Here is a 25,491-nt window from a genome sequence, read left to right as displayed (position 1 = left end):
ATATATATATATATATTTACCTGATGAACAATCGTTGGAAATACATAAGCGATTATCGTACACAATTGAAATAAATGATCGTTCGAAGTTTGATTGGGACGTATACCGATAACATATTGAGCAATTTTGTTCGAATAAAAAAAATGCCGTTTGTAATATGTTACACCATCAACAGACATGATGATGTAGCTTCCGTGTTCTACGGCGGGTAATAACAATAACGGCGAATATAAACAACAAACAATGGCTCTCCCTCCTCATTGTTTATTTTAATAGCCCTTTGATTATTGCAAGTTGTACGATTTAGAAAAATTTTATAAGGAAATAATATCATAATGATCAAATCTATGTAAGAACGATACGTTAAAACCTTTTCCCATGTTGATTTTAATGATATAATGCAATTTAATCATAGATTAAGTTGCATGCGAATATAGAAACAGATGATTATTCCCAATACTCTTCAACGAAGAGAGACATCCCTTACTGTTCGTAACTTTCAAGAGCATGCGCAGAACGGTCTATCGATTGCAATCCTTGTCAGTCGATATACAACCACGATGGAGGACACTTGCTTTAAAAAAGTTGCAATTCGACGAACTTGTCATAAGTTTTATACTTTTGTGAAAAAAATTATCTGCGTGTAAATAAAGAAATTTCTTTTTTTTTTCTTTCTTTCTTTCTCCTATATAAGCAGACATAGCAAGGATTTATATAGAGTGTGCAAAAAGGTAAGCGACAAAAATTTTGAGAATGATAATTTCTTATATGTGGAATAGAAAAGAAATACTTTTTGACAATATGGATCTGGAAATATTTAATTTTTGAGAGTGATAAGACACACACACACACACACACACACACACACTCTCTCTCTCTCTCTCTCTCTCTCTCTCTCTCTCTGTGTGTGTGTGTGTATGTGTGTAAAAGACAGAAATATGATAAAACAAGAAACTTAATCGGATTTGGATTCAGGTACAATTTAATATTTATAATTATTTCTACATTAAATCAATTTTAATGTTTTACTGTCTTTATACCATAACAAATCTCATATTTTTTTTTATTTCTTCTATACTGAAATTAACGAACACTATAATATACCATAGCGAATGAAAATGATTTTTGAATTATCTGAAAAGGAAAAAAGAAATCATGGTTAATACAATCCATAAAATATATATATATAATATACATTAACATAATTATTCTTACTTTTGAAAATACTTCAAACGACGATATGAAAATACTGCCAATTGAAAGAAAGGATAATTTCTTACTTCTTGTTATCATGAATAATAACAATTTTTGATTTTTCACGGATAAAGTGTAAAACGGGATTTGACATCTACGAAAAAATATATTTCTCTGTTTTTTCTTTTTTTGTTTCTTTTTTTTTTTTTTTTAAAGAAACTTGCATTATTTTCAATTTTATATATTCTAAGTAATATTCCATATATATACTTAACTTGTCACTTGAATATTCTGTAAGTAACCGATGTTATTAAAAAAAAAAAAAAGAACAAAAACAAAAAAAAAAGGAAGAGAGAAAAGAAAGAAAAAGAAAAAATCTTTTTTTCTAAAGTTTTACAAATCTTACAATTCTTTGTAAACACCATTGCTATGATTTATAAGCCTCTGTCCAACATAAAAATTAATATATATACAAAACATAGAACCAACAATATAAGCGCTACATTCGATTAATTCCCTTATATTTGATGACTCCGCAGTTAATTGAAATATCTAAAAACAAATATGATAATAAAATATTTATATTCATTGGGAACGATCTGTATGAACATATATATTTCAATATGTATTATATAATATTAACCATTTGTAAAGTTAATTTTATTCAATTAAGAAAAAGAAAAAGAAAATGTATTATATGATATTAACCATTTGTAAGCCTAATTTTATTCAATTAAAAAAAAAAAAAAAAATAAAAGATAGATAATACGTCCTTAAAACAAACGTACATAAAATATTATTTTTCCAATATGATCGTTGAATAATATAGAAAAAATCTTTAATCTTTCAATTAGAAGATTAATATTAAGATGATTAATACTAATTAATAATTATTGAATTAATTTAAAATTTATTATATTTTCACACATTGTATATATCTCATACTTATTTCAAACGAAAATCTTACACTGAGAAAATCCATTACAATAAGGAGCATTGCTAAAGAGATCGAAATAAGATAATTTACATTGGAAAAACAGTTTAAGAGATCGACAAACCTACAAACAATAAAATAATAACAAATAATTAATAATTAATAAAAATATAATACGAATTATGCTTGTTAAATTTTTAACGAGTTCAATTAAATCATTATTTTGAACTAACTTCATGACTCTTGTATGACGTTTTATTATATCTACTATCCAATCAAATTCCTTTTGAGATTTTTTATTAAACCAATCGATTCGATTTGATTTCTTCATATTCAGAAATGGTTGACGTATTTTCAATCTGCAAACGATATGTTTAAGTATGATTAAAAATATTATTAAAAATAACATTTAAATGATAAATAATGATTATATTTCAAATAATATTCTTAATCATTTATAACTTCGAAGATATTATACCTTATAATGCTAAATTGACAACATGCATGCTGTATTAATATCAAATATGATGAAAAACATACACTGGGTAAAGTTATTATGATATAGAGTGCTATAGTTTGATAAATAAGCAAACTATAATATAATGGTTCTGGTTTTGAAAGACCATTAATAGGAAAAGGTAACATTAGATGAACATTATCTAATATTCCAAGTGTATACAATAAGATATTAAAGAAACACGGAGATATCGTTGCAATAAAATAGAAATTGAAGATAACTAAAATAATCAAAAAGAGATATATAATAAGAAACTTCGTAGTTTTAATTATTCATATAATATAAAATATTTAAATTCTTACCAAATAAAAAATAAGTATACATTTTGTTTTGTTTCATATATTTTTCAAATATATTCCATTCGTCCTGACCAATTAATTTCTCATAATCGAATTTGATATAAACGTAAATTATTTTTATCTGGAATAAGATGTTTCAATTTCTTCTTTAATTAATTGTTCATCTTGGATATGGAATAACGAAGTGATTTCAAAAAAAATTAAGTAATACGAACTTGTACGAATCTAAAATAGATGTTACTATAATTAATCAGAAAACATAATGTGGCTAATACTTTTTGCAGCACATTGATAGCCAAATATAGTTTAACATCTGACGTGTAATAGAGCTGATAAAACTGGTTTAGAAACAATACATTTTACAAATTCCATGTATTAATAAATTAAACTTTTTATGGATATTAACACGTATGATATATATACAAGCTATTTAAAATTGATATTATATTATTTTCGATACAAAAAGAAAAAAAAAAAAGGAAATTAAAATATCATAAATAATTATTCACTATAGTGAATATCACATTAAACACAAAATTAAATCTTTCCTCTTCGCTTCCAAAGCTTTACTAAAGAAAAAAAAAAAAAAAAAAAAAAGAAAAAAAAAACAAAAAAAGAATTACCATTCTCTCCATTGCACTTTTAAACATAGGATTTACTTCAATAAAAACAAACATAAATTACCATTTGTATTATCATTAACTAATAAGTACAAAAAAAAACTTTGCAAATAATTATCGTAAAAATAAACCGGTTTTTTTTTAAATGATATAAATAGAGAGAGAGAGAGAGAGAAAGAGAGAGAGAGAGAGAGAGAGAGAGAGAGAGAGAGAAGAAAATTGAGAGAGAACAAAAAAAAGTAATAACAATAATAATAACAATAAAAAAAAAAAAAGAAAAAAACTGTAACAATCACAACAAATATACGATTACCTGATGAACAATAGTAGGAAATAAATAAACAGTTGTCGTACAAAGTAATAATAATTGTTCATTAGAACTTTGAGAAGGCCTTAGACCTATCAGTAATTGAACGAGTCGGTTTGAAAAAAAGAAAAATTGTTCATGATAAACTTTTTGAGAAAACATCACAGACATTGAATGAACAATCTGATATGACGTTCTCTCTCGATCGAAATAAATACCAAATGCTTCCCCAAACTCAATCTTAACTTCACACTTCCCACTCCCACTTCTACTTCTTTGTGTATTCTAATTGACCTATACTTCTATTTCTTTGTCTATTCTAATTGACCTTCATTGTAGCCAAATGATATATTAGTTTACAGTGATAAGAAAATGTTATCGTGATAATTTTTATCCATAAAATTATCACGTTAAAGCTTCTTTTTTTTCTCCAATCCCTCGTCCACCGATTAAAAATTGTTTTACTATTATTTTGTCAATATTATCCGCTATTGCATGATTACATATAAGTATGAAAAACAGATGTTCGTTCACACGAAGGGAAAACGAGAGACTTCTAATCGTATAATATCAATTTTCTAAGTCATGCGCAATAGCGTTCATTGATCGAACAGCTACTCTCGCATTCATTCAGTCGTCGTCCAACCACGATGTAGGACACTTGGTTAAAAAGCGGCTTGTTTTGTAGCTTTGTAAGATTATAATCTTTTTTATTGATTTATTTATTTCTGCTTTTTTTTTTCTTCTTATTTATTTTGCCGTTTGCCTGTACATTTGCATATGGACGTGTGAAAAATTGTGAAAAATTATAGAAAAAAGAGAAAGAAAAAGTGTATAGACAGTGGTTTAAAAAATTTTCGTGACCAATTCGTTAACGAATAAAAAGGATGATACGGAAAAAAGGGATATGAATGAAATGTGAACACACTAATACATTATTATATTTACTACAAGTGAGTATGTTATTTTTCATTTGGAAGAAATGAAATTTTTGAAAATTTTCGTGTTATCTATTACAATTCGTCTACATCATATTGTAATATAACATTGCGAATGAAAATGCTTTTTGAATTAACTGAAATAAACAAATCATTTGTTGTTATTAATGAAATAATTAAGTAAAATAGCTTGGCTATTTTAATATACGATACATAGGGAAATTTAAACAACGATAATTTATTTATCAACTGACCCCAGAAAAAATTTCATTCGATGCTATAAATACACCGCCGATTGATATTTCGCAAGGTCTCATGCTTTTTGTTATAGTGAATAAGAAAAGCTTTTGAGTATTTATCGAAAGCATATAAAATGGAACTTGATATCTGAAACAAAATGATAAATTATTTTATACACGAAATAATGTTTATCGATTTAAAAAAAGAAAAAATATCTTTCAAATAAACAATAATAAATATTTATTATCGCATTTTAAGTCAAATAAATGATCGTTTTTAACGAAGCTTCGCAGGATCTTACAATTCTTCGTAAGCTTCATTACTATGATTAATAAGCATTTGTCCAATGTAAAAATTAATATATATAGTCAGTACAGATCCAATAGTGATAATGAGACATTCAACCAGTTCATTTATATTTTGCAATAACGTTGATAATTGCAACATCTAAAAACGAATATTACATTCACAGGTGAGATATTTATAAAAAAAAAAAAATTAAACAAATATTATCTAAAATATAAATTCAAAATATATTAAATAATATGCAGGAATAAAAAGTATTTTACGAATAATGCACCATTTCACATTTTAAATCGCTTCACCTATTATTGTTTACTTCTTTTTCTTTTCTTTTCTTTTTTTTTTTTGTTTCTTCTTTTTTACTTACGTAAAGTAGATCAAAAAAAATTAGTATCATCGCAAACGAAACTTCAACTAAGTAAATTATCTTAGACGAATTGTTTATCAAATCTACGAACCTTACAAAGAGAAAAGAGAAAAAAAAAATATATATATATATACATACATACATACATACATATATAAATTTTAATAAAGTAATAATAAAGCTACTAGAAAAAAAAGCAAAATGATTTTCTACTAACTCCGTTATTGTTGTATAACGTTTTATTATATCGACCATCCATTCCCATTCCTCCTGATACGTTATATTACACGAAGTCTTACTTTTACATTCCTGTTCATTATACAATTGACGTATTTTAAATCTGCAATGAATATATCATATGAATATATCAATTAAAAAATATTCTGAATTAAAGCCAATCAATAATTTTCACGATCAATGAACGTACATTAGAACGCTAAATTTTATACATGCGTGTTGTATTGCCAGCAAATAAGATGAATAACAGATGCAAGTTATTGTTAACAGTATAAAGATAGCTATTATTTGATAAATGAGCAAAATATAATATAATAGTCCTGCGTTGAAAATGTTATTGACAGGAAGGGGTAATGTTAATTGGACATCGTCAATTGATCCAATGATATAACGGAAAACATTTAATACACTTGGAATGATTAATGAAAATGCATAAAGATAACAAAAACCTGTCAAATAAAAATTAAATTTATTATATTAATTATTAACTATTTTTTTGTTATTCGCGTGTAATATTTACTTACCCACGAATATAATAGTAAATAATTTATTTTTTCTCGTATATTTCTCGTATATAAATATTTCCTTCTCGTTCGAGAATTGTTCGTAATCACGTTTATGATAGGCGAATAATTTTTTTATCTAACGTAAGGAAATGTCGGCATTTTTTTTATTTTTTTTTTTTTTTTGTTTTTTTTGTTTTTTTTCATTTTGTCATCATCATTTATAAATATTAATAAATATTATCATATGAAAAATTTAATGCGATAAATGATATAAAGTTATACGAACTGTGGCGGAACGAAAATAAACGGCGCTGTAAGTGCAAAGAATGCACAAAGCACTTAACACCTTTTGCAGCAAATTGAAATTGGATTGCAATTTAAGATCCTCCATGGAAAGCTGATAAAACTGGAAATTATATGTTATCCCAAATATGATGTGTAATACAATATAAATGAATTTTTAAAAACAATAAAAAAAAAATATATATATATATAATGATTTAATATTATATATTAAATCATTATATACATATATATATATAATATATAATTAATTAAATCATTATATATATAATGATTTAATATATAATGATTTAATATTTTGCATAGATATTAGAATTAATTTCGTGAACTTAAGAATATTCATTCGGAAGAAAAGGATTACCCAAAATATACGTGACATTTTTACAATAGTAAAATTATTTCCTTTTTCTTTGTTTCTTCTAAAAAATAAATATATCTTCAAATATTTAAAATCAATGTGTTATTTAAATAAAAAAAAAAAATATATATATATATGCCTTTTGACAAACTTTGACATTTAATATCATTATATTTGAATCATTATTCGAAATCTGACGGAAATTGTTGTTTTCTTTTTTCTTTTTTATTTTATTTATTTCTATTTGAACTGGGGTCTAAATTCCGTAATAAATCAAATAACCAATACCATAATATATATATTTATATATTTATATATTTATATATTTATATATTTATATATATATATATATTTCTACAATTAATTTTTATCCAAGTATACATTAATTTAAAATTAACGTAAAATTAATAACTTAATAAAAATAATAATAATAATAATAATAATAATAATAATAATAATAATAATAATAATAATAATAATGACGTATAAATTTAACAAAGAAGCATTCACCTGATGAGCAATCATTGGTATTAGATAGACAGCTATTGTACACCATTGCAACAATTGATTAGTCGAATCTTGACTCGGGTGTAATCCTAATACAAACTGAACGAATCGATTAGATAAAAGGAATCGTTGCTCGTAGATAGTTAGGGATCTTAGAGACATTGTGAAGTATCTAACGTCATCTGCTTCGAAATAAAGAACAAATTCTACGTTTTTCCTTCATTGCTTATTCTAATTGACCCTTATTATAAAGTTTTTCTGAGTTTTGGAAAATAATGACATAATAATAGTATCATAATGACATAATCAATAGATTGTAACGTTAGAATATATTTCTTCTATAGAATTTTGCTACATCGAACCCTTCTCGACATGACTGAGGTATAGATAAATATTAAAAAATATGATTGTTCACTTAGGCAAATACACGTAGGATGGTGTACTTTATATTAATGATTTTCATAGTCATGCGCAGTAACGTCTATTGACCGCGACTGTTGTCAATCGCTGACCGACCACAGTACAGTACAGGTGTTTAGGAAAGATCAGTAAGTGTTAGAAATAAATAGATACATAGAAGAGCAAGTGCGGTATTACATTTTATTGCGAACGGATATATTAAGTGCATACTTTTCTTCGTATAACAATACAAAGTGTACTTATAATTTTATAAATCATTAATGTTTATATAAAAGTAGATTGACGATAAGATATGTGAACTGAACGACATTTAGATTTACAATAAATCATCTTTACTATTTTAGATGATCGATAAATTTCAAACAAATGAGATGATTTTATTTTTATCTGAATTAAATGATATCTTTGATATCTAATAAAATTTCTAATATTTCAATAATCGGTTAATTATCTCAGTTGTAACGATTATAATATACTATTGCGAAAGAAAATGCTTTTTGCAATAACTGAAACAATATTACGGTTTTTAATTTAAAAAATAGTCTAATAGATCTTCGAACAGAATAAAATAAGTTCCTTATTTCGACAAAAAAAAAAAAAAAAAAGAAAAAGAAAAGAAAAAACACTTTAAATGATGATAATTTATTTGACACATACCCCAGCAAAAATTTCATGCGATGCCACGAATATACCTCCGATTGAAAGTTCGCATGGTCTCATGCTTCTTGCTATGATAAATAACATCATCTTTTGAATTTTTATGGGTATCATGTAGAACGGTACGTGACATCTGTAAAATAGAAAACAACTTTTCTTTAATTAATTAAAGCAAGTTGTCTTAATAAGAATAATCAAATATAGGTTATTACAGTTCCAATTTTTTTATTTCTTTGTTTTTTTTTTTTTTTTTTTTTTTTTTTTTAATGTAAATAAATTAAGACCTTGGATAATGAAGTCTTATAACAACTTACAATTCTTCAAAAGCTGCTCTGTTATGATTAATGAGCATTTGTCCAATATAAAAATTAATATATATAGAAAATAGAGATCCAATAATTACAATGATGCATTCAAATGTTTCACTTGCACTTTGCAATATCGTAAATAATTGCAATATCTATAGATAAAAATCATATCTATGAAAAAAATATTCATAACAAAAATAAAATGTAATCTCAAAATATAAAAATCAATACGTTGTGATATTAAATATGCATATTTAAAAAAAAAAAAAAAAAAAACAGTATAGTAAGGTACACCAATGTTAATTACACTTACAAATATCTTATACATTTCACTTACATAAAGAACATTAAAAAAAATGAGGACCATCGAAAATGAAATTCCCACTAAGTAAATTATCCTAGAGAGATTGTTTATCAATTCTACAAATCTTAAAGAATCGAAAATAATGAATTAAAATAAAAAATATCAAAAAAAAAAAAAAAAAACGGAGAAATAAATTATATAGAACTAACTTTGTGATTCTTAAATATCGAGTTATTATATCAACTATCCAATCTTCTTGATTTATTTCGTCATACAAAGTTTTATCTGCAAAATTGTATTTGCCAAATGGTTGTCGTATATTAAGTCTGCAACAAATATATATTTTAAATTAATTTTTATCTTCGTGATAATATATTGGATTAAAAAAAATAACAACACTGTCGAAAATAAATACTTACATTAGAACGCTAAATTGAACACAAGCGTGTTGTACTAATATTAAATACGTTGAATAACATATACAAGCTATTATTAATACAATAAAAATTCCTATTAATTCATAAACAAGTAAACAATAATAAAGCAACCCATCGTTGGAGAAATTATTAACAAGAAAGGGTAATGTTAATTGCACATTGTCGACTAATCCAAAAATATGATAAAACACATTCAAAATACTCGGAATCGTTAATGACAAACTATAAAGAATGCAAAAATCTGCAATGCGAAAATATATTTACTTGAAAAATCGTCTTTATAGTTGTTCGTAGAAACATACCTACTCACGAGAATGATCGAATATAATTTGCTTCGTTTCGTATATTTCTTTAAAATGTTTAATTCCTCTTTGTTCATTAACTGCTCGTAATCATGTTTCATGTAAGAAAATATTTCCTGTATCTAAAAATGAAACAAACCTTATATATATTTCTTATTATATATAGAAATACAAAGATAATTTGATAAAAAATACGAACTGTAGAGAAACGAAAGTAAACAATACTGTAGGTACAAATAATACATAATAATCCTAATAGCTTCTGCAGCAAATTACAAGATGATTGTAAATTAATATCCAAAACAACGAGCTGATAAAACTAGAAGATTTAAATATAAGTATAAATCCAATATAAAATATTAATAATGAATTTTTACAATTAATTAAATACACTCATATACATATATATATATATATATATATATATATATATATGTAATGACGTGTTAAGGTTATTTATTTGAAAAAATCCAATTTTTAATGAAAATAAATTAACAAAATGTAAAACATAAAGTTAATAACTATGATAATAATTATCATATGTACGTTCAGAAGAGAATCACATACCTGATACACAATCAGTGGTAATACATAGATAACTACTCCACAATATTGAAACAATTGTTCATTAGAACATTGTCTTGGATGTAAACCCAACACTAATTGAACAAGTCGATTCGATAAGAGAAAATGCTGTTCGTCGTAACGGAAACATTTCGAAGACATGGCAAAGTATCTGATGTCTTCTACTTTGAAATAAAGAACAAATTCTTTCGTTTCTCCTTTATTGGTTATTATAATTGGCCTTCATTATAAAGTTTTATTGAGTTTTGGAAAACAATGACATGATAATAGTATCATAATGACATAATCAATAGATCGTAACGTTAGAATATATTTCTTCTATAGAATTTTGCTACATCGAACCCTTCTCAACATGACTGGGCTATAGATAAATATTAAAACATGTGATTGTTCACCTACGCAAGTATGCGTGGGATGGTGTACCTTATACTAATGATTTTCAAAGTCATGCGTAGTAGCGTCTACTCATCGCGATTCTTATCAGTCGCTGACTGACCACAGCGCAGTACAGGTGTTCAGAAAAGACTAGTAAGTGTTAGCAAAAAACAGATCGATACGGCAGTGTATGTGGTGTGACAGTTTACTGCGAACAGATATACAAAGTGCATATTTTTGTTCGTTGAAAAGTACAAAGTGTGCTTATGGTTTTACAGTCATTAAATCAATAGGATTGATAATAATGCATGTAAAATGAAAGATATTTAGGGTTACAATCGATCATCTTTAATACCTAGTCAGTACAAGTTAGTAGATTTTATTTTCTTTTTTGATTTCTTTTTTTGTGCGAAAAATAAAATCCACTTAATATAATTAATAATATAATAAATCTCATATTTGAATCGTTTTATTATTTCTTTTATAACATATTATAATATATCATTGCAAATGATAATGCTTTTTGCATTAACTGAAATAATATATCCGTTGTTAATATAAAATGTTCACTATAATTTGATATGCATAATACACATAAAACTTTAAAAACAATGACAATTTACTTACACCAGCAAAAAGTTCATGAGATACTACGAACATACCACCGATTGAAAGTTCACATGGTCTCATGCTTTTTGTTATCACAAATAATAACAATTTTTGAGTTCTTATGGAAAGCACGTAGAATGGGACTTGACATCTGTAAAAAAAAATTATATAGATATATATATATTTCACTGCTTTTATAGAATATGTAATCGAAAAAAAATCTTACAAATAATATTTGTTAATATTGAATTCAGTATTTGATTGAGATCTATTTCTATCATTTCAAGTGTAACAAAAATTTACTGTCCGTAACAACGAAATTAAGACTTTTCTGTCGAAATTTATAATATCGTACAATTATAATCATATGAGATAAACAATTTCATATATCGTATATATACGATATTAACAAAAGATGAGAGACTTCATGATCATTAATCAAGTACAATTAGAGACAACAGACAATTATTTATTGCGCGAAAATAATTCTGACTGACGGAATATTGCGACGAAAAAAAGAAAAGAAAATTTAAATTTTACTACCTCATCTAAAAAAAAAAAAACAAAAAAAAACAAAAAAAAACAAAAAAAAAGAAATAAATCAACTTATGCTAAATTATAACCCCGTCAATGCTTAAAAATTTCTATATAGAACTGACAAATAATATTATTGTAAATGAAGTAATAATTAATAATATTATAAAAAATTAATGATATATAATAAAACTTTATTGTAATTATTATACGAGTAAAATAAAATTCTCTATATCTTACAATTCTTCGAAAGTCTCGTTGCTATGATTCATAAGCATTTGTCCAATGTAAAAATTGATATATATAATAAATATGGATTCAATTATTGTGATCCCGCATTCAATCGTTTTGCTTATATTTTGCACTATCGTAGATAATTGAAATATCTAAAAAAAAAAAAAAAAAAAAAAAGAGAAAAAAGCAAGGAGAAACAATCACATGTAATAATTCATAGGAATGGATATCATTAATATGTAAATTCAAACAATGATAAATCATATGTCGTAACAAGTGTTTATATTGAAGTACTATTACAAAAAAGAAAAAGAACGAAGAAAAATAAAAAAATAAAATTACTTAACTTTGTTAAACTTATTGCATACTTATTACTCACATAAATGAAATCAAATATAATCAGGATCATCGCGAAGAAAATGGCGAATAGATAAATTATCTTTGAACAATTATTTATCAAATCAACGTACCTTGAAATGAAGAGAAAAAAAATTTATTAAATTGAATTATAATGAACGTAAGAAAAAAATGACCATTTCGAACTAACTCCGTAACTTTTGAATGATGTTTTATTATATCGACTATCCAATCGAATTCGTCACGAAGTTTAATACTATAAGAAGTCATTTCTATATAATCCTGATTATTTTTAAATGGTTTGCGTATTTTCCACCTAGAATAAATACATATTTATATTAAAAAAAAAAAAAAAAAAAAAAAAAAAAAAAATACAAAGAATTCATTAATCCATTCATTCGTCGACATTATTCATTAATTAAAATATTTCAAACAATAACATACACTATTAAACTAAATTGCATACACGCGTGTTGTACAAATATCCAATAGGTTGAATAACACACACATGTTAGTATTAATATAATAAATATAGCAATTATTTGATAAATAAGTAAACTATAATAAAATAATCCTCCATTAACAATATTATTAACAGGTAAAGGTAATGTTAAATGAATATCATCCAATAATCCAAAAATATACAGGAAAACATTGAAAACACTTGGAATCGTTATTGAAATAAAGTAGAAATTACAAATACCTGTAAAAATGTTATATAACATATAAATAATTATATAATGATATATGAATTTTATATTAATTATTTTCATTTACTTACAAACGATAAGGATAATACAGAATTTACTTTCTTTCATATATCTGTTCATAATTTCAAATTGGTCATCCCCACATAATTGCTCGTAATCAAATTTAAGATGAGAGAAAATCATTTTAACCTATAAAATCGTTTATTTTCACTCTGTTATTAAATATTCTATATGAATACAAAACGATGAAAATTAGATGTTAGAAAAATAATACGAACTGTTGCAAAACAGAAATATATTGTACTGTAAGTACAGATAACCGATAAACAACCTAATATTTTCTGTAGCAAATCAGCAGTCAATAATATTTTAATATCCGACATAAAGAGCTGATAAAGCTGTAAAATCATTAAACATATAATTGTTTTTTCTTTTTTTACAAATTCAATCGATCCATTCAAAAAAGTCTATGTAATTGGATTTGAAGATAATTCAATTACACATAAATGAAAATGTTTGTTTGAAAAAAAAAAAAAGAAAAAAAAAAAAATTACAATAACTATAAAGTCAATAAAATTACTATATGAAAACGATAATGATTATTGATGCACATTGAAAAATTTATATTAATAATTGTGGAAAAAAATAAGAGGATAATAAAAAGATAAATAAAAATAAAGAAGAAATGAAAAAAAAAAAGAACTTTTACCTGGTGTAAGATCATTGGTAATACGTAAACGACTATCATAAAAAATATAAACAAAATCTGAATCGATGTTTGTTCGGGACGTAAACCAATTATTAATTGTACCAATCGATTTGAAAAAAGAAAATGTTGTTCATAGTAACTTAGACCTCTCAAAGACATTGTGTGTCTTACGTTAACTCGAGCGAATTAAACGACTGACATTCTCTCATCCTCCCCCTCTGCCACTCCCTCCCCCCCTCTATGCCCTCACTACTTTATTAGTCGAGGGTAAAGGTAAAAAAAAAAAAAAAAAAAAAAAAAAAAAAGAAAAAGTAGGTGTGACACAAATATAATATTCACCGACTACTATAATATTCGATATAATAGATGGGTGGAAAAAATTCAATAAGGGGAAACAATAATGAAATATATTTCTTTATCGTACACTTGTGATATTTTTTATTATAAGCGTAGAAACAGATGGTCGTTCCCAACAATTAAACAATTAAAAGAAAGGAAGTTTTAATATATTAATATTTTTTTTCTTTTTCGCAAAGCATGCGCAGTAAGATCTCTATTGATTGCACTCGTTGTCACTTGTCGTCCGAACGTCGTACAGGATGGATGTTTCTTTAAGAAGTAACAATATTGATTATTCATACACGTGTATTTGTATATATGTATCTCTCTTTCTCTCTCTCTCTCTCTCTTTCTCTCTCTTTCTCTCTCTCTCTCTCTCTTTCTCTCTCTTTCTCTCTCTCTCTCTCTCTCTCTCTCTTTTTCTCTTCGAATTTTATATATTACATTTCAGGAAAAAAGAGAAATAAGAAAAGAAAAATAAAAGAAGTAGAAAAAAAAGAAAAAAAAATAAATAAAAACAAAAAAAAAAAGAAGTTGTACGAACGAGAACGTAACGAAGGAGGTTTTTATTTTTCTGACGACAAGTGAAAAAAGAATTCGTAAAATAATAATAATAGTGCAAAATAATAATATAATAAGATAATGATCGAATCTATAATAGTGTACGATTATGTTAAAATATTTTTCTTGACGATTACAATATCAAGAAAAGCATAATCATTCGTAACATATGAAAACATATGTTTCTTCACAACTACGGTAAATATATACATTAATTTTGAAAATTAATCGATGAAAATTAAGCCGTCGAAGTAAACATTGTTTTGTCCATCGAGTTATCTTTATCGACAACTTAACTCGTTATATTTTGTATATATGTAAAAAAAGAAAAAAAAGAAAAAAAAAGAAAAGAGAAAAAAATTCGTGCGAATCTAGAAAGTGTATTTCTTTCTTTTTTTTTTTTTGAGAGAGAGAGAGACAAGATTGTACCGTTCAATGAATCGAATGAATCGATGAATCTCGATTGAAAAATATACAATATGTTGGTTACGCATAATATAAGATTTTATTATACTATTTAGCATTACTACCATACTTGATACAGGTGATTATTTTTTTCTTCTTCTTAGAAGAAACGATATATTCGATGGATAATAATCGATACTATGTTTTTATTTTCGTTTAAATAGTTTTAAGTTTATAACATACTATAATATACCGTGGCGAAGGAAAATGCTTTTTGTATTAACTGAAATAATAAATGATATTTCTTTTTTTTTTTTTGTTTTGTTTTTTTGTTTTCTTTTTTTTTGTGATTTTAAATGTGAAAGAATATTTTAATGATATTTATTAAAAAAAATAAATGTAACATGCTACTTACCTCGGCATAAACTACGTGAGACGCTACAAATATACCACCGATTGATAGTTCGATCGGTTTAATGCTTCTCGTTAATAAGAATAATAGCAGCTTTTGAGTTCTTACGGAAAGATTGTAGAATGGAATATTACATCTGAAAGTGAGAAATATTTCTTTTTTTTTTTTTTTTTTTTATCTAAAACATTATATAAATTATTCATTATTAATACACATTTTAAATTAATTAAATGAAGTTTCGTATTCAGCTATATATATGTGTATATATGTAGGTATGTATGCATGTATGTATGTATAATAATCTCACAATTCTTCAAAAGCGTCATTACTGTGATTAATAAGCAATTGACCAACGTAAAAGCTAATATATGAAATAAATAGAAATGTTGCCATATAAACGAAGCCCTCTATTATTTCTTTTACATTTAGCAATACGCTAAATAGTTCAAAAATCTAAAAGGAAATTAAACGAAATAATCAGATATTTATTTAGAAAAAAGAAAAAAAATGAAAAAAGAAAAAAGATTTTTCGATAAAATCATCGATAATATAATAAATCATACAATGATATTAATAATTATATTATATCTATTACGAAGATATGACTTACATATAGGAAATTAAAAATAATCAATAGGAGCGCAATAATGACTGCAATCAAGTACATTATCTTATAAAAGTTATTTATCATATCAACGAACCTTAAACAGAAAAAAGAAAAAATTAATTATGATAATATTGTAATAACTTGATATTCATTAAATCGTATAGTATGTACGTTTGTGCTAATGCATAATTTCATAGAAAATAAAAATATAAAAAAGATAAAATAAAATAAATAAAATAAATAAAATAAATGTATAAAATTATTAGATCTGAAAAGAAATTTATTTATTCCTTTTTTTTTTTTTTTTTTTTTATTTCCTGAAAACATTATGAAGATTTATTTTTTATAATGTATATCTTTTACATTTCATATGTTCTTTAATATCTTTTTTAATACAAATTTGCAAATGATTATAGCAATTTTTTTATATACATACGTTTATCGTACACAGTTGTGATAATTTATAAAATACAAAAAAAGAAAACAAATATTTTAATAATTATTTCACAACGGTAATAATAAGTTTTTTTTTTTTTATTTTGAACAGACCCATTCGAAAGTCACACCAAAATTTAAATTGCTTGAAAAATTTGAAATCGATTCGACTTATGATTAAAGAAAAAAAAAAACAAAAATCCACAACAATATTCAAAATATAAAAATTCTTTAGAAATGGCAGAATGTGCGCAATCGAAATAATAAAAAGTATGTTGCAATATTAAGAACGATATGAACAATTAAATACAAACGAATATTATGAAAAATTAATTCGATAAAAAAATAAAGAAGAAAAAAAAATAAAATAAAATAAAAACAAAAGAAAAAGAAAAAGAAAAAGAAAATTATTTCGAACTTACTTCGTGATTCTCGTATAAAACTTTATTATATCGATCATCCAGTTGCATTCCTCTTGAGGTGTTACATTAAGCCAAGTGTTTTGCGTGTGTCCCTCATCGGTCTTAAATGCTCGGCGTATTTTCCATCTAAAAAAAAAAAAAAAAAAAAAAAAAAAAAAAAAAAAAAAAAAAAAAATGAAAAAAGAAAAAAGAAAAAGGTTTACCGAAAAAATAATATCCAAAGATATACTATCAAATTCACTATAAATAATTATCAAATTGTGCGATATTGGCGATATCGACGTTTTGAAAAAAAAAAAATAAATAAATAAATAAATAAGTACTAAGTAATTTTTATAAAAAAAAATATCGAATACGTACATCATAACACTGAATTGACTGCACACGTGTTGTATCAATACCCAATAAGATGAATAACACACACTGCCTATTGTTACTATAGCAAAACTTGCAAATATTTGATAAATAAACAAAATATAATATAAAAATCCTGTGTATAAAACGTTATTCACTGAAAATGGTAATGTTACATTGTCCGTCATTCCAAAAATATACCGAAGAACGTTTACGACACTTGGACCTGTCATTGAAATAAGATGAAGATAAAAGAGAACTGTAACGAGAAATATAATAATGTAGCGTTTATTACATCGTACGCATTAATTTTATTACAACCAACCTATTAAAAAGTAAACGTATAATTTCGTTTGTTTCGTGTATTTTTCGATTATTTCAAATTCCTCCTCGTCCGTCATTAACTCGTAATCAAGTTTTATATGAGCAAACAACAGTTTCATCTGAAAGTGTAACATCTCCATTTTGTGTAACTCGAGGTTTCGTAAACAAAAAATAAAAAAGAAAAAAAAAATTAAATAAATAAATAAAGTTAATGAAGTGAAAAAATCAAACAATACGAACCGTTGTTAAACTAATGGACATTTTATAATAACAATAGAGAAAATACAAAGCCGGTATCATTGACTCGAATACTTTTATAATCGATTGCAGGTTCGTGTCAAACATGTAGAGCTGATAAAACTAAAATTGTGAATTGTTTCTGAAATAGGACGTAATAATTTCTTATGTTTTTTTTTCTTTTTGTTTTTTTTTTTTTTTTTTTTACTTAAGCAATAAATAAACAGACCCGAATAATGAACGATTATCTTTTTACTGAAAATAATGAAAATAATTATTTATCCGCTTGGTACATCATTGAATTGTATTCAATATTCTTTAATGTTTATTTATGTTATTGATGAAATAATTAGTTGTAAGAAAATAATTTCTTTAATATTATTTCTTGAAAGCTCTTAAAATTATTCATTTGTAAAGAAAAATATAATATAATTAATCGATAAAAACGAATTTATGAAATTGCTTGTTTAAACTGAAAGATTTCTTGAAAGATTTAAAAAAAATTCATATCAAAGTTAATTCGTTCTTAGAAAGAAAATATTAGATCTTTAATAATAAAGCAAAACGATATTGACAATTTATCCTATATTTTTAATCGACATAAAATAACATCGGAGAATAAAATTTCTATTCATGTATGTTAAAAAAAAAAAAAAAAAAAATAAAGTACAGTAATATATATATATATTTATATATTATAATCGTATAATAAAAAACAATTACGTATATATTTAATACAAATATGTTTACCTGATGCAATATTATTGGTAATATATAAACAACTATAGCATAAAACAAAAACAATTGTTCATTAAAACTTTGATTAGGACGTATTCGTATTAGAAATTGAAATATTCGACTTGAAAAAAGAAAATGTTGTTCGAAGTACGTTAATCCCCTTATGGACATTCTGAAGTGTATCACATTTATGGCAAAGAGATGACCAATAAATCCAACATTTCTCCTTCATTACGCATTCTAATTTTGTCCCATTATAGCGACCGATATAAAGTTTTTCTTAAAATAATTACACGGAAATAATAACATAATGATACTATTCATTGAACGTAACGTTAAAAAACATTGCTTCCCTTTTTACAATTACAATATCAAAAACACTTCAAGATACCATAGTATTATTTAATTATGAAATAGGTAGTTGTTTATAACGATTAAATTAAGAGTACTATACCTCAGAGTTTCAACTTTGAAAGGCATGCGCAGAAGAATCGATCGATAGTAAGACCTTTCGTCAGTCTAAATCCGACCACGGTAATGGATACTTGATAAGAAGAAACAGTGTCTGTCATAATAAACAATATAAAGAGTATACATAGTCGTCTTTAAAGACAACGTAACTCGTTATACTTCGTATATTTCGTATGAAGAAAAGAACTTTTGCGACTTTAGGAAGTGAAGTGTCTTTTTTTAGAGAAAGAAATAAAGAGAAAGAGAGAAAGAGAGATAATATTGAATAAATGATCTAAATAATTAGTGAATCTAATTAAAAATTGAATAATTCTTAATTAGTCATACAATATACATTTTGTAGTACTATTTACCACTACAACCATATAGGATATTAGTGAGTATTTTGTATTCTTTTTAGAAGAAAAGACATCTTTGACAAAGTACAATTGATATTATATTTTCACATTCATATAAGTAATTTAGATTTGTAAAACAGTATAATACACCATAGCAAAAGAAAATGCCTTTTGTACCAGCTAAAATAATAAATGATTTATCATTATATATAAAGGATATTTCAATAACGTTCTTTAAAAAATTTCATGTTACTTACCGCAGCAAAAACTACGTGTGACGCGATAAATATACCACCGATTGAAAATTCTATCGGTTTAATACACCGCGTTAATAAAAATAATAACATTTTTTGAGTTTTAATGGAAAGATTGTAAAATGGAATATTACATCTGCAAAAAATATTTTTTTTTATTCATATAATAGATTATATATATATGTATATATATATATCATACAATTCGTCGAAAGTGTCATTGCTGTGATTAATAATCAATTGGCCAATATAAAAAGTAATATATATGATAAATAGAGATCCAAGCATATAAATGCAGTAATTGATTGTTTCGCTTATACTTTGCAATATCACAGTTAATTCAAATAACTAAAATGATATTATGTAATGATGAAAATTTAAAGAAACAAAATATTGTTCATTAGATAAGTTCAAAATATAAGATAAATAAAATGTAAAAATATTTTGTTATTATTTTATTGATATAACTTACGTATAAGAAATTAAATAAAACGATTATCATCGAAATGAAGATGGCAATGAAATAAATCTCCTTGAAAATATTATTTGCAATAATAATGTACCTTGAACAAATAAGGAGAAATTAATTAATTTTTTTATTATACCATTTTGGATCTTTCTAATTTCATTCTTTTTATATAAAATAGTCAGAGATAAGCGAATTAAAAAAATATATATATATTTCATGCTTAAAAAATTGTATAAACTTATATTTTGTAATAATACATTAATAAATTGTCTATTTTCTTTCTCTTTTTATTTTTAAATTTATATCATTCTTATATTATATTTTATCTTTTTATTTTTAAACATTAATGATTGAACAAGTTAACTCAATGTTCTCACCAATATTGATGGTACACGAAAAATACAAACTTGATTCAACTTTTTATTTAAAAAAAAAAACACTGCAATTTTCAATAAGTAAAAACTATTTAAAACTTGCATATGCAATGAAAATATTAAAGTAAAAAATTAGCATTATTATTGCAATAAACCGAATATTACAACAAGTAAAGAAAATTAATTCCATTAAAAATAGTTCATATTTACTTCGTAATTCTTGTGTAACACTTAATTATATCGACTATCCAATTGTATTCTTCCTGAAGTGTTCTACGCAGCGAAACCTTTTTTGTACGTATCTGATCACTCTCAAATGGTTGACGTATTTTTAATCTACAAGAAAAAATAAAGTAATGTTCATGACATCACAATTGGCCGTTAAATAATATGAATCTTTTTATATCAAATGAAAAAGAAAAAGAAAAGAATAAAACTAATATACCTTAATGAAAATTCTAACAACGTTTATTAAACAATCTAATAATTATTTTAGATAAAAATTAATATACTTCGTGAAATAAATAATTACATCATAACACCAAATTGACCACATGCGTGCTGCAAGATTACCCAACATAATGATGAGAAAGCTACAATTATTGTCATCATAATAAAAAATCCTATTATTTGATAAATAAGCAAATTATAATATAACCATCCTGCATAAAGTACATTATTAATAGGACATGGCAGTGTTAAATGAGTATCGTTCAATGTTCCAAAAAAATACATGAAAACCTTTGAAATACTCGGAAAAATTATTGCAATAATAAATAAGTTGATGATAACTGGAACAATGCAAAATAATAAATATTCGAATATATCTTGTATGATAATTATTTTTTATCAATTTTATTAAGCTTACCAATGAGAATAGACGCATACCATTTACTTTCCTTAGTATATTTTTCAATAATTTTCAATTCATTCTCGTCCTTCGCAAGTATGTAATCTATTTTTACATGAGCTAACAATAATTTGATCTAAGAGGATCAAACAATTATTTAGGTAAGTATTTTTACATTATTACATTTTTGAAAAAAAAAAAAGGAATAATTAATCTAATAGCAATGATACGTACCTCTAATAAATTAACGTAAACGATATAATAACAGCAAAGAAAATATGAACCAGGAATTATTAACATTAACACTTTGATAACGAATAATAAATTCGCACCTAATATGTAGATCTGATAAAACTGCAATGGAAGAATGCTTATTAAAACTGACGCATCAATTTATATATATATATATATATATATATATATATATATATTTTTTTTTTTTTTATAGTATGACATTTTGAACTGAAAATAATGACACTATATTGTGATAGTATATCCTTAAATTATTTAATCCGAGTTTCATACCAGTTAATATTTTTTCATTTGTTATCGATACAAAATTTCTTAATAAAACAATTATCACTATAATTTTATTTCATATTTATATACTTAACTTAAAAAAAGAAAAAAAATTATGAAAGTGATCGAAAACATAAATCACTTCTTCGCGCCAAGTTGTAAACGGAATTAAAAAGAGATTATAAAATGTTAATCTGCCTTCAGAAAAATATTAAGCAGATAATAACAGAGATTACAAGAATTGAATATTAATTTGCATTAAAATGTTTTAATTAAATAAAAAAAGAAAAGTCAAATTTAAGCGATACGATAGAACATGCAATACAATTGAAAAACTTCCCTACTCACACATGTTATATTTAAAAATCAAAATGAAATGCAGTAATTCTTGTATAATAATGAAGTGCAGTAATGAGTGTATCCATTATTATGATAATAATAACAATCATCGTACATATTTATAGATAGATACGTTTACCTGATGCAATATCAATGGTAATACGAAAACTAATACCGCACAAAGCAAAATCAACTGCTCGTTCGAACTTTGATTAGGACGTATACGTATTAGAAATTGAAATATTCGATTTGAAAAAAGAAAGTGCTGTTCGAAGCATACTAATCCCTCCAGGGACATTGTCAATTATCACTTGTTCAGTCCAGCGAAGTCAATGACAAACTGTGTACGTTTCTTCATCACTTGGACTTTAACTTTTCTCAATATTTCAATCGATTTAAAATTGTGTAAAATATTAAAATAGAAATAAGTATCGTACTAATCGTAATCTATAATATCTAACGATGAAATTTTACACCCCATTTTTATAATTATAATAACAAACATCCTGAGATATATAATATCTATTTTCCATAAGTATGAAAACAGATGATTGTTCCCAACGATTGAAAGAAGGGTATAATTTCTTTGATCCTTAGTTTTGAAAGACATGCGCAGAAGAGTCGATCGATTGCAGCCCTTCGTCAGTCAAAGTCCGACCGCTATAACGAATACTTGCTCAAAAAGGAAGTATCCTTTGTCATAATAAACAGTATAGTCTATATCTTTGTCAACGCGATAATTCATTATACGTCGTATATCGTGTCCAAAAATAAAAGTTATATAAATATTCAAAGTGAAGGTCTCTTTTTCTTTTTTTTTTTTTTTTTTAGAAAAACCGTAGCCAAATGAAAAATAAACAAAACGAAACGTTGATACGCTATATATTATTAATATTTACGTTTAACATCGTACTTGATACAAGTGAGTATGCTTTTTTTTTTTGAAAAAAAAAAAAAAATAAATAAATGTCATATTTTTTTTTGTTTCTCATAAGATAGTTCAATTTTCAAAATAACAAACATACATTTCGAAATATAATACATAGTTATATTGTGTTAAATTAATTGCATATGTTTTTTATTAATACCCAATGCATATGAACAAATCACAATTTCTATTGTTATTAGAATTAATTAGATAATTTTAAATGAATATCGTTCGACGTTTCAAAATATTCATAAGAAAAATACTTGAAATATTTTAAGGTGTTATTGATAAAAAAAGAAAGAAAAAAAACACCGGAATCATTTAGCCTTGAAAATCTGAAAGTAAATATAAATTTTTTCAAAATTTAATAATATTTTAGAAGCTTAAATCCCTTAACATAAACTATTGGACATGTATTTCCTTATTTTTTCCATAGAATCATTTGGCCAAAGCTCATTAAAATAATCGAGTGAGTTATCATAGTTTCTCCGTGCAAGCATCGTAAAATGCATTTCTTTGTGTTTGAAAATATTCAAAAAATCTGAGTATCAACTATTTACGCATATAACTAAATAGGAAATCGCTACTTCACGTATATAAAACATAAAACTCCTTTTTATTTGTGCATGAAGTATTCTTATAAAGAATATCATTTTTTAAAACGATTCTTTTTAAAAGAAAATAAACCTTTTTCAAAACACCATAGATAGAATTTTCATTTTTAAAATGAGATCTTATTCATTAAAATCGTTCAAGAGTTACGTCTGTTCTTCTCGATAACGTAAACCATTAAAAATTATTTCAAACAATTAAATAAGAAGAAAATCTTCCCTCTACTATCAATTTTGGATGAACATATGTAGAAGATTACGTTAACTGCAATTATTGTCAATCATTCTCCGATCACGATCTGGAATATTAGCTTAGAAATGAATAAACAGATCGTTATAAAAAATTATTGAAATGTATTTTGTTTTGTCGATAATACAGTCCGTCAAACGTACTATATTTATGCAAACAAGTTCGGTGACAATACGGAAAGAACATAGTCTTGAAAGGGTGATTATTTCAAAATTGGCCAAATATTTTATTATAATTATAAAAACTAATGAATAAAATAATTCTATTAATGTCATACATAATGCACATTTCGATCGTTAATATCATCTTATTATTCTTCACATGTGACTACATTTTATTTTATTAAGAATTAATTAAATATTTTATATATATATATATATATATATTAATAAATATACCTTCATTATGGAGATAATTAAGCTTGTAATTATTGAGCGCTGTAGTACATCATAGCAAAAGAAAATCCTTTCCGTATTAACTAAAATACTAATTTTGCCGTTATCACAATTTATTTAACTTAATAATTATTTTTAATAAATTAAAAAATAATTTATTATCACTTACCCCAGCGAATATTTCATGTGAAGACACGAACATACCTCCAATCTAAAGCATACTTGGCTTCCCGCTTCTGGTTATTATAAATAATAATAATTTTTGCATTTTTATAGATAGCATGTAAAATGGTATTTTACATCTGCAAAAGGGATACATTAGTTTTTAAACGTAATTATTAATAGATATTTTTATCAATCATATCATTATTAAGCCCTATAAATTAATTTAATAAATTGTAATATTTTCTGTAATAATTATATTACTAGAACGAAGCATTGTTATATCTTACATTTCTTCGAAAACTGCGTGGCTCTGATACAAAAGCTTTTGTCCAACATAAAAATTAAGGTATAAGATAAATATAAATCCAACAATACTAAAAATGCATTCCATTGTGTCCTTTGCACTTTGCAATATTTCCAATAATAGAAACATCTAAAAAATAATCGACGTAACAAATCAAAATTTTTTTCAATAATCTCTAGCCTATTAAAATTTAACATAAATATAAATCAAAAAGTTCTT

The 25,491-nt window shown here is 24.6% G+C and overlaps 3 protein-coding genes across 3 annotated transcripts; all 3 read right to left on the bottom strand.

Annotated features, from left to right (window-relative positions):
- Nucleotides 1-4,454: 4,454 nt before the first annotated feature.
- Nucleotides 4,455-7,953, bottom strand: LOC124953538. The gene is made up of 8 exons (XM_047505063.1): nucleotides 7,634-7,953; nucleotides 6,749-6,868; nucleotides 6,477-6,598; nucleotides 6,147-6,365; nucleotides 5,933-6,059; nucleotides 5,351-5,496; nucleotides 5,064-5,196; nucleotides 4,455-4,559 (listed from the first exon to the last, which is right to left on the bottom strand). The coding sequence occupies exons 1-8, from the start codon at nucleotides 7,790-7,792 to the stop codon at nucleotides 4,455-4,457; spliced, it is 1,131 nt and encodes a 376-aa protein (XP_047361019.1). The 5' UTR covers nucleotides 7,793-7,953.
- Nucleotides 7,954-8,502: 549 nt separating this feature from the next.
- LOC124953537 lies at nucleotides 8,503-9,871 on the bottom strand. Its single transcript, XM_047505062.1, has 7 exons — nucleotides 9,868-9,871; nucleotides 9,739-9,805; nucleotides 9,529-9,645; nucleotides 9,353-9,443; nucleotides 9,022-9,167; nucleotides 8,708-8,840; nucleotides 8,503-8,556 (listed from the first exon to the last, which is right to left on the bottom strand). The coding sequence occupies exons 1-7, from the start codon at nucleotides 9,869-9,871 to the stop codon at nucleotides 8,503-8,505; spliced, it is 612 nt and encodes a 203-aa protein (XP_047361018.1).
- Nucleotides 9,872-19,937: 10,066 nt separating this feature from the next.
- LOC124953536 lies at nucleotides 19,938-22,917 on the bottom strand. The gene is made up of 8 exons (XM_047505061.1): nucleotides 22,759-22,917; nucleotides 21,780-21,897; nucleotides 21,444-21,702; nucleotides 21,122-21,247; nucleotides 20,562-20,631; nucleotides 20,394-20,416; nucleotides 20,072-20,204; nucleotides 19,938-19,994 (listed from the first exon to the last, which is right to left on the bottom strand). Exons 1-8 carry the CDS (start codon nucleotides 22,915-22,917, stop codon nucleotides 19,938-19,940), a joined length of 945 nt encoding a protein of 314 aa, XP_047361017.1.
- Nucleotides 22,918-25,491: the final 2,574 nt, after the last annotated feature.

Source organism: Vespa velutina, chromosome 12 (genome assembly GCF_912470025.1).
Source record: "Vespa velutina chromosome 12, iVesVel2.1, whole genome shotgun sequence".
Taxonomy (NCBI): Eukaryota; Metazoa; Arthropoda; class Insecta; order Hymenoptera; family Vespidae; genus Vespa; species Vespa velutina.
This window is presented reverse-complemented; position numbering and strand designations above follow the sequence as displayed.

Coding starts and splice junctions, on each gene's coding strand:
- LOC124953538 (XM_047505063.1), bottom strand. CDS start 7,792: ATGTCTCTAAGATCCCTAACTATCTACGAGCAACGATTCCTTTTATCT. Junction 6,869..7,633: donor TACCAATGATTGCTCATCAG/GTGAATGCTTCT, acceptor TATAATTTCCAG/TTTTATCAGCTTTCCATGGA. Junction 6,060..6,146: donor ATAAAATTTAGCGTTCTAAT/GTACGTTCATTG, acceptor TATTCATTGCAG/ATTTAAAATACGTCAATTGT.
- LOC124953537 (XM_047505062.1), bottom strand. Junction 8,841..9,021: donor AGAGCAGCTTTTGAAGAATT/GTAAGTTGTTAT, acceptor TCTATTTTACAG/ATGTCACGTACCGTTCTACA. Junction 8,557..8,707: donor CGCATGAAATTTTTGCTGGG/GTATGTGTCAAA, acceptor ATATTGTTTCAG/TTATTGCAAAAAGCATTTTC.
- LOC124953536 (XM_047505061.1), bottom strand. CDS start 22,917: ATGTCCCTGGAGGGATTAGTATGCTTCGAACAGCACTTTCTTTTTTCA. Junction 20,417..20,561: donor TCTTCATTTCGATGATAATC/GTTTTATTTAAT, acceptor ATATCATTTTAG/TTATTTGAATTAACTGTGAT. Junction 20,205..20,393: donor TTTGAATTAACTGTGATATT/GCAAAGTATAAG, acceptor TATTTTTTGCAG/ATGTAATATTCCATTTTACA.